Source organism: Carlito syrichta, unplaced genomic scaffold, assembly GCF_000164805.1.
Source record: "Carlito syrichta isolate Samal-C Ts95f unplaced genomic scaffold, Tarsius_syrichta-2.0.1 Scaffold293461, whole genome shotgun sequence".
Classification (NCBI taxonomy): domain Eukaryota; kingdom Metazoa; phylum Chordata; class Mammalia; order Primates; family Tarsiidae; genus Carlito; species Carlito syrichta.
In genome coordinates, this window is record NW_007237557.1 from 16,967 (window position 1) to 33,685 (window position 16,719).

Below are 16,719 nucleotides of genomic sequence, written 5' to 3' on the forward strand. Positions count from 1 at the left end.
GGAAGGCTGAGGCGGAAGGATCACTGGAGCCCAGCAGGTCGAGGCTGTGGTGGCCGGGAGCAGCCACTGCACTCCAGTCTGGGTGACAGAGTGAGACTCCAACTCAAAAAAAAACAAAACAAAGGGTTCAAGGAAAGGTATCTTCTAGGAATTGGTAAGAAACTAAAACAAGGAGAGATTGTGATTGATATAGTTTGATTTCATGAGATTTTAAGTAGATGTCATTTAGGGAGGAGGTAGGAAGAAATGGTCTGGAAACAAGTATGAGAAGCAAAGAGGTCACCTGCCTCACTTCCAGGTACTATGATACAAGGAATGTGGGAAATAAATCAGTCCTTATATGACAGGGCTTCAGGGAAAACAGTCCTCTTAGCTGGAAGCCATGTTTCTGTACAGGCAAAAAGGTAAAGGGAACTGTTGTTTTGCTTCAGATCTGTTTGATGATAATTATCAATGGGTTTTAAAACCAAGTATTATCATCATTTGTTGGGAATTAAGTATTTTAAAATTAGAATTTTAGCTTCTACCAGGCACAGTGGCTCACACCTGTAATCTCAGCACTTTGAGAGGCCAAGGCAGGAGGATTGATTGAGCCCAGGAGTTTGAAACCAGTGTGGGCACCATAGCAAATGAATGTTCATTATACTGCTTCTACCTACAGGGGCTAGGCAAACTTCTTTAAAAAAAAAAACAACAACAACTTGGAGCTGTATTGTGATTTAGTTGGATTCCAGGTTTTTTGTGACCACTTGCTGATGAAGTTAACATGCATTATGAGTTTGCATGTGTGTGTGTATTTTTAGTTAAATGTAATTTTTTGCAAAATTAAAAGGTCTGAACTTATCCAGGTAATAAAATATACAGCCTTTTTTTGAATTTAATACAATTTTGTCACAGTTAAAGAAACCATCTCTACACAAGGAAAATTCTCTAAGTGTTTTTCAAGACTCAGTAACTTTTTCGTATTTAATTATATGAAGTAATATGTAAATCTCTCCTCTGCTCCTGCTAACTGTTTGGTTCATATGGTGTAGATGCCTTCCTAAAATGTTTTCCTTAGTTGATATAAATGTGAAAATATTTATATGTGGCATAATTTTTTTTAACTGATCCTTTGATTGAAGTTACTTTATATAGTTAACAAAAAAATTAGTGTAAACATAAGAAGTTTAAATTCTTTTCTTCTTTTCTTTTTTTTATTTTTATTTTGAGTCAGCATCTCACTCTGTCTCCCAGGCTAGAGTGCAGTGGTAGGATCACAGCGGCTCACTGCAGCCTTGACTTCCTCACCTTAGGTAATCCTTACACCTCAACCTCCCAAGTAGCTGGGGCTACAGGCTGTTATTTATTTCATTTCAGGAGTTGGTGACCTTCAGAGATGTGGCTGTAGACTTCTCCCAAGAGGAATGGGATTGTCTGGATTCTTCTCAAAGGCATCTGTACAGTAATGTGATGTTGGAGAACTACAGGATCTTGGTATCACTGGGTAAAGATATCTTCTCCTTGCGTAATTGAGCTTCTCCCCATAAGGGGCTCTTTGCTACCACCATTGTGAATTTTTGGATAGAATCTACAAAGCTTGACTGAATGTCTGCTACCTATGCCAAACAAAAGATTTGATAGCTTTGGAGTTGGCAGTAGACAGGTCTATTATTGATCTATACCTGAAGCTTCATCTTCCCTATCCTTCTAATACATGTCCTTTACACATTGTTCTTTGGCTTACTATAAGCTCCTTCTTCCCTGACGATCAAAGGATTGGCTGTGAGTTCTGGGATATCTGCAGCATAACCAATTCTATTTCTTTTCATATATGCAGGACTTTGCTTTTCCAAGCCAAGTGTGATATTGTTATTGGAACAAGGAAAAGAGCCCTGGATGGTGAAGAGAGAGCTTACAAAAGGTTTGTGCTCAGGTTAGTGAAGAGGAAATAGGGAAAAACCTTTGCAGATGACAGCTCAGCTTGGCTCAAAGTTATCACCTCTTCACTCTTTGTTGACATTTTCTTCTCAAATGTTCTATATCTTAATAGAAACTTAGAGCCCTTTAGGATGTTCTCCCACATTTGTGATTTTTAATAGTCTCTCTTCTCACACTTTTCCCTCCCTAATAATTCATTTGTCGATTATCTGAGTCCCATTCCCTCTCTTTGGTAAACCTCTTCCAGTCTTTAAAAAAATGTTTTTCTAGAATTATAAAGTTTTTACCTATACTAACAGCTGTAAATGCAGTGCCAGGTTCAAATCCTGACACTTACATGCAGTGAAATTTTAGGGAAGTTACTTAATCTCTGTGGTTTTGTTTTGTCATCTATAAAATGGAATAATTCTTTGAAAATGCTTTGAACAGTTCCACCAAAATATTAACTCAACAGCTGTTAGCTGCTATTAGTAGTAGTAGCAGCAGCAGCAGTAGGTTACCTCCAAATGCCTCATTTTTCTCTGATTGATCAATTCATTCATTCTTCTTTCCATTAATCAACATTTATTGAATTTGTACTTTAAACAAGGTACTTGAATATACATATATAAACATAAGCATACACACACATATCTTGAAAGGAATAGATAGACTAGTAACAGAGATACAATATAGTTATAAATGGCATATATGATTAGAAAACTGACATAAAGGAAGCTCAGAGAAAGATGTAAGAGGCAGAGGAGTCTGGGTAACTGGGAAGGTAATAGTCTTCAACAAAAACAGGGGTCAGCAACCAGGAAACATTTGAGAAAGAAGGGAATAAGAGTCTTAGCTTTGTGGTATGGGTAGACTAAAGAAGCATTAAGGTAAAATGGGGGACTAACATTCTGTCGTTGTAAGCATCTCTGTCAACACCACTCCTCAGCTCACCACTGCCTTTACCCAATCTTTTGTTGTTTGTCCAGTTTCCTTAGTGTAATGTCAAAAGATACATGATTAAATTTTATTATATCATTGTTAAAAAATGTGTACATATAAATACATATTAGCATATATATGTAGTTTAAATAATGAAACGAAAACCCATGTACCTACTTCTTAGCTTAATGAAATAGAAAATTGCCATTGCCATGTTAGACCATCAAGGGCCCTGCCTGATGATACATGACTCTTTATCCATGGCCCATCCTACTCATTGGGGTAACCACAATCCTATTATGTTGCTTATTTCCTGGCTTTTCTTTATAGTTGTGATTTATATGTGCTTATGTTTATATATGCATATTCTCAACTTTACAGATGGAAATATATTGTGTATACAATTCTGTGACTTTTTTCAACTCAGAATTATGTTCCTGAAATTTATTTATGCTGATTTTTATAACTAAAGTTTATCTTTTTTAAAACAAATGAAATATAACACATTCCATTGTGTAAACCAGTTAATGATCATTTTTTAGTTAAGTTTTATGCTATTATAAATGTTACTGCTATGAAATGTCAACTTAAAGGTAGAAACTGAGGCACAAAATATAGTTTTAAAGAATTTACTTGAGGCAAGATGAAGACAGCTGCCTGGAAGATTCAGACCCAAGTAACCTTGGATATGAGCTCCAATAGCCTTTGTTACAATCAGGTTTTTAAAGGCAAAAAGGGGACAAGGAGTGGGCTGATATAAAGCTTTTTGTCATGATTCTCAGTGGTTTATAGAAATAATGCTGATTAGTGATTGGCTATACATTGTTGAACTGTAGAGTATGGGTTATGGTATATAGCATTGTTAGGTTAATGTATAGCTACTTGTGGCAACAGTCCAGAGACCACTTAGCAAGCCCCTTCAAGAGATGATTACTTAGCTCAAGTGGGGAAGTCGAATATGACTCCTATCTTATTTCCATGTCTCTTTGGGCCTGATAATTTGGAGGAGGCTCACATTCCTCAGATAAAAGTTTCTTTTAGAACTTTATTATACATGACTGCTGGTACACATACGCTGGAGTTCATATAGAAAATATAACCAGGAACTTACTAGATGCTATTTTATCTTCAGGAGTGCCTGTACTGATTTATATTTGTAACAACCATGTGTGAGCATACCCACTACTCCACACTTAGAACTGACAAATTTTAAAAATATTGCCAACTTAGTGGGTATGAAATATTATACCATATACGTGTATGAATTTCCTTGGTTACTAAAGAATTGAGCATCTTTTCATGTTTACAGTGGCCATCTGGATTTCCTCTTATGTGTTTTTGCTCTGTGTTACTGTGAAATATGTATTTGGTCTTCAATCCCATTTCCTAGTATACAGCTCCTAAAATACTTAGAATCTTTAAAGTGATATCTTTTGTATGCTAATGAGTTGACTCATGGTTGCCAGCCCCTAGGGTTGTGACTTTTAGCCCCATCTCCTAACCTGGGGAGGGGAGTAGAGTGGGGAAGAGAATTTAAAGGGTTAAGCCAATCACCAATGGCCAGTGATATAATCAATCATACCCAATGAATCTTCCATAAAAACTTGGTTTGGAGACCTTCTCGATAGCAGAACACATGGAGGTTCCTGGAGGGTAGCGTGGAGACCCCAGGTACATCCCCCTCATTTGTGTTCTTTGTAATAAACATTTTTAATAAACCAGTATCTTTTATAAGCCAATAAATGTAAGTAAGTGTTTCCCTGATTTCTGTGAGCCACTCTAGCAAATTAACTGAACTCAATAAGAAGGTCATGGGATCCCTGATTTCTAGCTGGTAGGTCAGAAGCACAGGTAAAATAACCTGGAGCTTGCGGTTGGCATTGGAATTGGGGGGGGCAGTATTGGGGACTGAGCCCTCAACCTATGAGGTCTGATGCTATCTTCGGGTAGATAGTGTCAGAATAGAACTGAATTAGAAGATACCCAGCTGGTGCTCATTGCAGAAATGATTGCTTGGTTATTGCCAGGGAGAAATCCTTATATTCTGTCGCAGAAGTCTGTGTTGAGTGTTGGTGAGAACAGAGAAGAAAGTTTGTTTGGGGGAGATCGTTATACATATTTTTAGTTTATGTTTTTGATTGTTTAAGAAACCTTTCTATGTTCTGAGGTTTTATATATTCCAGAATTGTCTTTTAAAGATTTTCCTTTTATATTTGTGTCCATAATCCTTTGGAATTTATTTTTGAGGATTATTTGCAATAAGAATTTAATTTATGTTCCTTATGGAAAACCAAATGCCTCAGATATTTTTTTAAATTAATGATCCCTCTTCACCTATTTTCTGAATATGACCTCTTAATATATCAGGCTTTAATGTGTTTGTGAGTCGGATTTTCAGCTTTCTTCCATTCCATTGGACTCTATTTCCTTATATTAGCATCACACTGTCTTAATGAAAACACCATTCGAAAAAATTCCTGTACCTTGTTTATGTTTTTCAGAATTTCTGGTTTCTCCTTTGGTCATCTATATAAAGCATAGGGTTAATTTGTTAATTTTCACCAGAAAACAAAAAGCTCTTGACTGTTGACTCACATTTTATTTATTATTTTATTTATTTATTTTTTGAGTCTCACTCTGTTGCCCAGGCTAGAGTACAGGGCAATGGCAGGACCGTGGCTCACTACAGTTTTGACCTCCTGGATTCAGGCAATCCTTCCATCTCAGCCTTTTGAGTAACTGGGACTACAGGCGTGCACCACCATGCCTGGGTAATTTAAAAAAAAATTTTTTTTAGAGACAAGATATCATTATGTTGCCCAGGCTGGTCTTGAACTCTTGGGTTCAAGGAATTCTCCTGCCTTGGTCTTCCAAAGTGCTGGGATTATAAGCATGAGCCACTGCACCCAGCCTTGTATAGATCATTGTTCATAGTTTTTTTTCCAGTTCTTTTGGTTTGTAAAAAATTTTTTCTATAAATCCCATGCACATATCTTTTCTTAGTTTTGTTCCTATGTTAAATGTTATCTATATCTGCTGTTTGCTGTTTATATGTAGAAATAAAATTAACTTTATAAATTGACTTTATATCCAGCACTCTTGCCAATCTCTCCTATTAGTGCTAATAATTTTTAGATTTCTTTGGATTTTCTGTGTGGTTAGATTTATTTGCAAATAATGGCAGTTTCTTTATTTTAAATTTTTATATCTTTAATTTCTTTTTTCTATTGCCCTGTCTTATATCTCCAGTATAGTATGAATTGAAGTAGTGATAACAGGTATTCTTGTTCACTTCTGGTCTCAATAAGAGTACTTTAATATTTTGTTATTAGTAGTTATGTTTAAAAGTTTTTGATAGACCCTTTCATTCCTGTTTGCTAGAGTTTTGATTGTGGAAAGCTTTTGAGTTTTAACAACTGTTTTTCTGAATCTGTAGATGATTAAATAATTTTAGTTTTTCATCAGTTAGTGTGATGAATTATATATTACATTTTTTAATGTTGAACCAACATTGCATTCCTGAGATAAACACATCTTTATATCTTTTCTATTTATTGCTAGTTGCTATTTGCCAATATTTCATTTAGATGTTTTGTTATCTGTATTTATTAGTGAGCTTGACCTTCAAATTTCCTTTTATTGGCTGGGCATGGTGGCTCATGCCTGTAATTCCAGTACTCTGGAGGCCAAGGTGAGAGGATGACTTGGGACCAGAAACCAGAAGTTTGAGACCAGAGACCAACCTGGGCAGCATAGCAAGACCTTGTCTCTACAACCAAAAAAAAAAGAAGGTGGCAGCCAGCTATAGTGATGTGCATCTGTAGTACCGTCTACCTGGAAGGTTGAAATAGGATTGCTTGAACCCAGAAGGTCAAGGCTGCAGTGAGCTATGATCACACCACTATGCAGTAGCCTGGGTGACAGAGTGAGATGCCATCTAAAAAAACCAAAAATTCCTTTTATGTACTCTTCTTGTCATATTTTAGAATCATGGTTGTACTGTTTTTATAAATTACTTTTTTCTCCTTTAAGAAGAATTTATATAAAATCAAAATTATTTGTGTTTTTGAACGTTTGGTAGAATTTTATCTTGGCCTGGAATTTTCTTTGTGAAAAGAATTTAAACTAATAATTCAATTTGTTATGTTCTAAAATTCTAGGTTTTCTATTTCTCACATAGTCAGAGTGGTATTGTTTTCTAGAAATTTATGATTTTCAGGAAGTTTTTGAAGTATTTGGATTAAGTTGTCCATCATTTTCTAATATCAAAAGTTAGCATTATATATAATTATGACACCTTTTTATTTTCAAAAAAGAATAATTTTTTCAGTTTTTTAGTATTTTCAGGCATTTTTCACTTCATTTATCCTCAATAATTTATCTTTTAAAAATTTTATGTATTTCTCTTTATTATTTAATTCCTATATTTAGCTTAACCTCTTTTTTTAATTTTCAGAGTTTGATAATTTATTGTTTTCAGACTTTTCTATAATAAACATTTTGATTCGATAATAAGCATAAGGTCATTTTAGCAATAGTGTCCACGTTTTGATTTTTTTTCATGTATATCTAAATACTTTCTAATTCTCAATGATTTCTTCTTGATTCGTGGATTATTTGGAAGTTTTAACTCCCAGAATGAAGATTTTTGTTTGGTATTGATTTAATTGCATTTTGGTTAGAGAATGCAGTCTGTTTAATACATATTTTTTGAAAATTTTTTGAGATTTTCTTTATGTCTTAGGGACTAGTTTTGATAAATATTCTATGTGTCCTTGAAAATAATGTATATTTTCTGATCAGTGAGTACTGTATTGGATATACGACCATTGGATTAAGCTTCTTGATTATGCTTGTCGAATCTTCTATAACTTTATTGATTTTTTAAAAATTCCTTTGAGCCATTAATTATTGGGAGACATGTTTAAGAATGTATACTCTGGTGATAAGCTTAAATTTTTTTCATATAATTATGACAACTGATAGTTTATACTTTGAAGATATTTTACTTAGTCATATGTTTTTAGAATGTTTTTATCTTTCTAGTGAATTCTTTCTTATTACTAACTTTTTAAAATCCAGTGATGATCTGTTAAGCAAAAATAAATTTTGCTTAGTATTATAGCAATATTATCCTTCTCTTGTTAATATTTACTTGGTGTAGATTTTTCTATTTCTTTCCTCTTTTTCTATGTGTTTCTCCTGTAAACAGTATATAGCTAAACATTTTCCTGCCCCAACTTCTCAAAGGGCTAGGATTGCAGGTGTGAGGCACTGCGCCTGGCCCTTCCTTGTTTATTTTAATCCCATAAACTATTATTTTGTTTTTTGAAGTTATACAATTAGACCATTATTTTGTTTAATAATAAGTGTTGTTGAGATTTATCCATGCTTGCTATTTTTTTTTTTTATTAACCATTCTATTCCAGAATATTTTTCTGAAGCAAATCTTTCTAAATACTTTTGCAATATACCATTCATATAAACTGTTTTATTATTGTTGTCATTGCTTTGTTAACTTAGTTTGTATATAAGACTCTTTTTCTATAATACAGTCATAGATTAAATTATTTTTAGCAACACTACAAATCATTTCATGCTTTTCTGGCTTCTGTTGTTGCTATTGAGAAGTTACTTCTCATTAATATATTCTTTGCCATTTTAAAAAGTCCTTCTCCTTGCTCTTGTTATTCTATATTTTTACTATGATATACTTTGTAAACTTTATTATAGCTGCTCTATTTGGGATTTATTTTGAATTTTATAACTGACCATTCTGATCATTAATGGACTCTGGATATTATTAGTCATGCTCTCTTCACATATTGTCACTCCCCCATTCTCTATGTATTTTTCCTCAGACTCCAGTTAGATGCGCTTATGACCTTCTCATTACCAGGTATAAATTGATACCTCAGCTTCAGTTCTAACATCTTTACTTGAAAGTGCCTCCGAGACTCTTTTTGACCTATAAGAGTTTACCTTAATTTCTTGACAGCTTGATGATGTATCTAAAAAGATATTTTCTAATTTCATACAGCATTGTCAGATTTACCATTGTAACTAATCTGCTGTATTGCTGGACTACTGGGTACCCCATATAAGTAGAATCATGCAGTATTTGTCTTTTTGTGACTGACTTCTTTCACTTTATAATGTCCTCAAGTTACATCCACATTATAGCATATGCCAGAATTTCCTTCCCTTTCAAGGCTGAATAGTATTCCACTGTATGTATATACCACAATTTTTGTTTATCCATTTATTCATCAATGGGCACTTTGGTTGCTTCTACCTTTTGACTATAGTGAATAATGGAGCTAAAAATATCTCTGAATTGCTACTTTCAGTTCTTTTAGGCTTAGACGCTCTTGAAATCCTTTTTATATCTGTAAAATTGGTAGCAATGTTGCCTCTTTAATTTCTGAACTGGCTTATTTGAGTTTTCTCTCTTTTTTTAATCTTTTTAGCTACAGGTTTATCAGTTTTGTTGATTTTTTTTTTCAAAGCACAAACTTTTGGTTTTATTGATGTTACCTTGTTATTCGTTATTTTGCTTTCCTCTACTTAAATCTTTATTATTTTTTCTTTTTGCTAGTTTTGGATTTAGTTTACTTTTCTTTTTCTAGCTTGTTAAAATGTAAAGTTATTTTGTTGTTTGAGATCTTTAATGTAAGCATTTATAATTATATGTTCCCTTTTAGCACTGCTTTCACTGAATCCCATGTTTTATATGTTGTGATTTTATTTTTATTTGTCTAAAGATATTTTCTAATTTCCCATGTGATTTCTTTTTTGACCCATTTATTGCTTAAGAGTATGTTATTTAAATAAAAAAGAGTGAGTTGTTTAATTTCCACATATTTGTGGATTTTGCATTTTCCCTTTTGTCATTGATTTCTAGTTTTATTCCATTGCAACCAGATAAGATACTTTGTATGATTTCAGTCTTCTTAAATTTTTAAGATTTCTTTTTTGGCCTAACGTATGGTCTCTGCTAGAGACATTTTAATTTTTTTAATGAACTGTAGAATTTATTTTTATAAAAATTGTTTTTGCAAGTTTGCCAAACTGCAAAATCCGAAAAAACAGTCCTCCACATGTCTGCATTCACTTCAGATACCAGACACATTTTGGAGGGTTCCAGGGAATCCCTCATTTCTGTCCATCCTCCGTTGATAATTCACTAGAACAATTCCCAGGACTCAGGAAAGAGCTATATTAATATTACAGTTTTTGGGGGGTTTTTTAGTTTTGTTTTTGAGTTGGGGGTCTCATTTTGTCATCCAGGCTGGAGTGCAGTGGCACAATTACAGCTCACTGTAGCCTCAAACTCCTGGGATCAAGGAATCCTCCCACCTTAGCCTCCCAAGTAGCCAGGACTACAGGCATGCACAGCCATGCCTGACCAACATATAGTTTTGTTACAAATACAATATAATACAAATACAAAATAATACAATATAATACAAATACAATATAATACAAATACAAAATAATACAAATCAGAACCAGCCAAAGGAGAGGTACCATGGTCAAGGTCTTGGAGGGTTGCAAACGCAAAACTTCTGTTATTCTCAGGGGCCTTCTCATCATGTCAGTACTTAAAGAATTATTAAATACTTAAAAATATATATTGCCATCCAAGAACATTCTCTTGAATTTCAGTGTCTGGAGTTTTTGTTGCGATTTCATTATGTAGAGATGACTGGATTATTGGTCACGTGACTCAATCTCCAGCATTCCTCCCTTTTTCAATAGTTGGTCTGATATCATGGTGGCTCAAAGGTTGAATCCTCTATTTACATGTTTGATCTTCTATACTTAGCTAGCTTCCAACTCAAGTCATCTCATTAACACAAAATACCTAGGGAAGCACCATGAGCCACCTCATTAGTATAAATTAACCAATATGGTCTGAAGGACTCACCATGGATAGGAAAGACACTCTTATCACCAGGGTTTAGAAGTTGCCTCCTGAGAACCACAGATAAAGACCAGCCAAATTCTTTATTGCACAAGTCTTTAAATATTATGATGGGGCTTTGATTGTAGTTGAATAGAAATAGTAGAATCATTTATTGAGTATTAATAGATTGCTTTGTATTGTTTATTCTTTGTATACAAAAACAAGGTACATATCATCTCCCTTTATTCATACTTTTTGGAAGAAGACTTTCATTAGAATTTCAAGGGTTTTGTTTGTTTCTCATAACATTCATCTCTTGGATATTTTCCTTCTTGGTTGTCACTCTCAGTGTTAAAGATATCTTTCTAATGTCAGTTATTTCCTTTATGCTTTTTTTAATTTATTTGAAAACTTGATTTTAAACTTGGAAAACAATACATTCTTATTAGATGAAAATACAGAAGCATACATACTACAGCAGTCTTTTCCATAGTTCCTACATTCTGTTATGTGTCTTATATTTATCTAATGATTTATTTGTGTTTTGCCAAGCTACTACAAATATATAATTCTTTTAAATGGCTACTATTATTAGCTGTTATTATTATTAGTTATTTGGTGACATTTCTTGCTTAATGTATGTTAGTGCTATATGTGTTATTGTAATCATGTATTTTATTCTTTAAAGTAATAATCATTAAATAAGTTGATTTTATTTATATTTGCTCCTTCTTAGTTTCTTTTGCTGATTTCTTGCCAAATAGCTTTCTTTTCTGGTTTTTTTTTTCTTTCCTTTCCTTTTCTTTTTCTTTTTTTTCTTTTTGAGACAGAGTTCTTATCTCAGCCTCCTAAGTATCTGGGATCACAGGCACACACTACCACACAAGGATAATTGTTTTTTTTAATGCTTTTTTATTTTTTATAGAGATGAAGTCTCACTATGTTGCCCAGGCTGGTCTTGAACTTCTGGGCTCAAGTAATCCTTCCGCCCCTTGCCAAATGTCCTAATGTTGGAGTGCTTTAGGGATTATTCCTTTGTCTTTTTTTTTCCTTAAGTTGAGGCCTTTCACTGTGTCACTCATGCTGGACTGCAGTGGCAGGTTAACAGCTCACAGAAACCTTGACCTCCTGGGCTCAGGCATTCCTTCCACTTCAGCTTGCCAAGTAGCTGGGACTACAGGCACACACCATGTGCCCAGCTAATTTTTTATTTTTTTTAGAGACAAGGTCTCACTATGTTACCCAGGCTGGTCTTGAACTCCTGGACTCAAGCAATTCTTCCACCTTGGCCTTCCAAAATGCTGGGTCTTTATTCTTTTTTTTATTAAGTTTTCGAGCACTTTTTTTTGTTTTGAGTTGAAGTCTCACTCTGTCGCCAGGGTGGAGTGCATGCTCTCCGCCACTCCAGTGACAACCTGCTGGGCTCCAGCGTTCCTTCCACCTCAGCTTTCCAAGTAGCCAAAACTACAGGCACATGCTACCACGCCCAGCTAATTATTTGATTTATTGTAGAGACGGGGTCTCGCCAAGTTGCCCGGGCAGGTCTCGAACCCGCAGGCTCAGGCAATCCACTCCCCTCAGCCTCCTAAAGAAGCATGGTTTATTTAGAAAGTAAATTAGAAAGGGAGAGAGAGAGAGAAAGAGAAAGAGAGGATTCACATCCTCAAGGTAGAAGAGGGGGCCAAAGTTCTATTTTTGTTTTTTGTTTTTTGTTTTTTTTGAGTTGGAGTCTCACACTGTCGCCCAGACTGGAGTGCAGTGGCCGCTCCCGGCCACCGCAGCCTCGACTTGCTGGGCTCCAGCGATCCTTCCGCCTCAGCCTTCCAAGTAGCTGGAATTACAGGCGCACACTACCATGCCCAGCTAGTTGTTTTTGATTTATTGTAGAGATGAGGTCTCGCCAAGTTGCCCAGGCGGGTCTCGAACCCGCGGACTCAGGCAATCCACTCACCTCAGCCTCCCAAAGGCACGGGATTACAGGCTGAGCCACCGAGCCTGGCTCTATTTTTGTTTTTATCTATACTAATTCTATTGGTAATATATCTTCTTTAAATACTATCTATATACTGACAACTCCTCTCTTCCTTTTTTTTTTTTTTTTTTTTTTTTTTTTTGGTAAAGATGGTATCTTACTGTGTGGCCCTGACTGGTCTTGAACTCCTGGCCTCAAGCAATCCTCCTGTCTTGGCCTCCAAAAGCACTGGGATTACATGCATGAGCCATTATGCCTGACTGACAACTCCCAATTTTAAATCTCTAGCCCAGACCTCTCTCTTAAAGTCCAATATCATGTGACCATCTCCTTACTCAATGTCTTTATTTTAAAATCCAAAGGACACTTTTAAATTCAGTATACTCAGAACTGATCTCCAGATCTTCTATACTTTGCCACCCAAGACTGCTATACTCATGGCATTTCCATCACTGTTGATGACTATTTTATCCTTCCACTACTTAGATCATAAACTTTGAAGGCATGTTTGTTTCATCTCTTGCTATTACATCCATTCAATCTGTCAGGATATTCTCTTGGCTCCACCTGTAGAAGACATCTAGGATTTGACCACCTTGCTATATACTTCTATTGATATCTCAGTGGTGTGAATCACTGTCAACTCTCATCTGGATTTCTATAATAGATGTCCTTGCTTTTCCCCTGCTTTCCACCTTCCAGTGTTTTCTTAAAACAGCAACCAGATATCATCCTCTACTCAAAACACTTCAATGGCTTTTCATCGCTCTTAGAGTAAAAGCTAAATTCATTAGGAGGCCTATAAAACTTAAATGGTAGGGTTACCCTTTACCTCCTGATTTCATCTCCTACCCTTCACTCCTCTGTAGCCACACTGGCCTTTTTACCTGATATACCAAATATACCTGATATACTTCTACTTTGGGACCTTCAAAACAGTTGTTTCTTCTGCTCTAAGTGCTTTTTCCCAAAAAATGTAAATGGCTGATTTCTTTACTTTCTTCAAATCTTTGCTTAAATGTTAACTTGTTAATGATTCCTAGCTTTAACCTCAGCAGCACTCCTGATATCCCTTTCTTTACTTTTTCTGAAGCACTTAGTACCTTCTAACATACAATGAAATTTACTATTTTTCATTTATTTTCTGTCTCTTCTAAGAAAAAAAGGTTCATGAAGGTAAGGACCTTTATTTTATGATATTGAAAGCATTTAGAACAGTCCCTGGCACAAGGTAAATTTTTGTTTAGTGAATGTTCTTAAATGAAGCAACTATAAGAATGAAGACTATTTCAGTGTCTGTATTGTTGATATAGGCTCACATTTACAACTGAATCCAACCAAAATCCATAATTCCTTGCCCTGAGATTTACCTTATTTTTTTTATAACGCCAGTCATTATTTCGCAAATTTCTTTATGACCTATATTCAATTTTTTTTCTTGCACACTTCAGAAGTACAAAAGCCATTGTTTTTATGGGTTTCTTTTGCTGCTAAAAATTTGCATATTTTATTTAGCAAATGTGCTTTCATAAATGTACTTTTTGGTACTCAGTAGAGGAAACTTTTTTTTAACTTTTCAGGTTGGGAACCTATGGATGAAACTGAAAAATTAACCCCAAAGCAGGACATTTATGAAGGACAGCAATCGCAGAAGATAATAGAAAAACTTACAAGCTATGGTCTTGAGTACTCCAGTTTGAGAGAAGAGTGGAAATGTGAGAATCAGTTTGAGAGGCAATCAGGTAATCAGAAGGCAAGTTTCAAGGAAGAGATCATCACTCATGAAGAAGTCCTTTTTGATGAAAAAGAACAAAAATATAACAAATCCTGGGGAATTTTCCATCAGAACAAACTGCTTCATGCACAACAGATAATCCCCAAAGAGGAAAAAGTATATAAACATGACACACATAAGAAAAGCTTTAGAAAGAACTTAATAGCCATTAAACCCAGGAGTGTGTGTGCAGAGAAGAAACTTTTGAAATGTAATGACTGTGAAAAAGTCTTCAGCCAGAGTTCATCCCTTACTCTTCATCAAAGAATTCATACGGGAGAGAAACCCTATAAATGTGTAGAATGTGGGAAAGCCTTCAGCCAGAGATCAAATCTTGTTCAACACCAGAGGATTCATACTGGAGAGAAACCCTATGAATGTAAGGAATGTAGGAAAGCATTTAGTCAGAATGCACATTTAGTTCAACATCTGAGAGTTCATACTGGAGAAAAACCTTATGAATGTAAGGTATGTAGGAAAGCCTTCAGCCAGTTTGCCTACCTTGCTCAACATCAGAGAGTTCATACTGGAGAGAAACCCTATGAATGTATTGAATGTGGGAAAGCATTTAGCAATAGATCATCTATTGCTCAACACCAGAGAGTTCATACTGGAGAAAAACCTTATGAATGTAATGTCTGTGGGAAAGCATTTAGCCTTCGTGCATACCTTACTGTACATCAAAGAATACATACTGGAGAGAGACCCTACGAATGTAAGGAATGTGGGAAGGCCTTCAGCCAGAATTCTCACCTTGCTCAACATCAGAGAATTCATACAGGAGAAAAACCTTACAAATGTCAGGAATGTAGGAAAGCATTTAGCCAGATTGCCTACCTGGCTCAACATCAAAGAGTTCATACTGGAGAGAAACCTTATGAATGTATTAAATGTGGGAAGGCTTTTAGCAATGACTCATCTCTTACTCAACATCAGAGAGTTCATACTGGAGAGAAACCTTATGAATGTAATGTTTGTGGAAAGGCTTTTAGTTACTGTGGATCCCTTGCCCAACATCAGAGAATTCATACTGGAGAGAGACCCTATGAATGTAAGGAATGCAAGAAAACCTTCAGGCAGCATGCACACCTGGCTCATCATCAGAGAATTCACATTGGGGAGTCGCTGTCACCACCCAATCCAGTCAATCACCAAGTCCTATAGATAGATCCTATATCCTAAATATTTCTGGAATTTATACTTGTTTCTAACTTTGATGGTATCTCACCTAGCTAGCTCACTGACACAGCTTTATAACAGGCCTTCCTCTATCCATTTTTTGCTACCCTAAAATCCATTTCTTAAAATGTACTCAAAAACATCTTTTTAAAATATAAGACTATGTACATTATTATCTCCAATTAAAACTTGTATTGCCTTTCTGTTGTTCTTAGACAACATCCACAGCCTTGGAAATTGTCTATGAGTCTTTTCATTATCTGGTTCTTATATACCATTCAGCCTTATTTTTTTCTAATCTCTTTCTGGGCACTTGGCACTTCCCGGGACTAAAATCTTAACTTCTGTATAATCATAACTTACTATGACTATTGCATTGTGTGACTTTGAGTGACTTGCTTGACTTATCTAAACCTCAGGGTTTTCTTTAATTCTCAAAATAGGAATAATAAAGGATACTGTACTATAGAAATGTATTGAGTGAAATAATGTCTGTTGTAGATTGCATATTAAATGAGGCATTTGCATGTAAAGTACTTCACATGATGTGTCAAATATAGCAGATATTTAATAAACAATAATAGCTAAGATGTATGAGTGCCTGCTTTGATCTAGGCACTGTTCTACATACTCAACTCATATTAACTCATTTACTTCTCACAGCTAAAATAAGATTCTTTATTGGATAAAGTAGAGCATCCCTGGGAAGCACCAGATCAGAATTCAGAAAATAAATGGGAGTCTTTGTGAGTAATCAATATAGAAACAGGTCGTAGAACTATAGCACTGATAACCAGCTTTAGAAAGTTTTTAAGGGGAATAAATTGGACAAACCAATTAGAATAAGGAAAATAGAATTCACAGGGAAGAATGCAAAACTTACATTTAGGTCAAGGAGTAGAAATTACCAAAATTAACTTAAAAAAAGAAGTTGAAACTCATATGGTCCCATAAAAAGGCACCAGACCCAGGTAATTGTATGGGTAAATTCAGGTAATTTTGAAAGCATGCAAATTGTCCCACACTACAGAAAAAAACGTGAAG

The 16,719-nt window shown here is 35.1% G+C and overlaps 1 protein-coding gene across 1 annotated transcript in view; it reads left to right on the top strand.

The window, feature by feature from the left end:
• ZNF570 (zinc finger protein 570) overlaps positions 1–15,939 on the top strand; it is a 21,305-nt gene extending 5,366 nt beyond the window's left edge. Inside the window, exons 3-5 of the mRNA XM_008054477.2 lie at positions 1,360–1,486; positions 1,820–1,915; positions 14,303–15,939. Of these exons, the coding sequence (XP_008052668.1) occupies positions 1,360–1,486; positions 1,820–1,915; positions 14,303–15,660 (1,581 nt within the window). The 3' untranslated portion in view covers positions 15,661–15,939. The remainder of the gene's footprint in view (positions 1–1,359; positions 1,487–1,819; positions 1,916–14,302) is intronic.
• Positions 15,940–16,719: the final 780 nt, after the last annotated feature.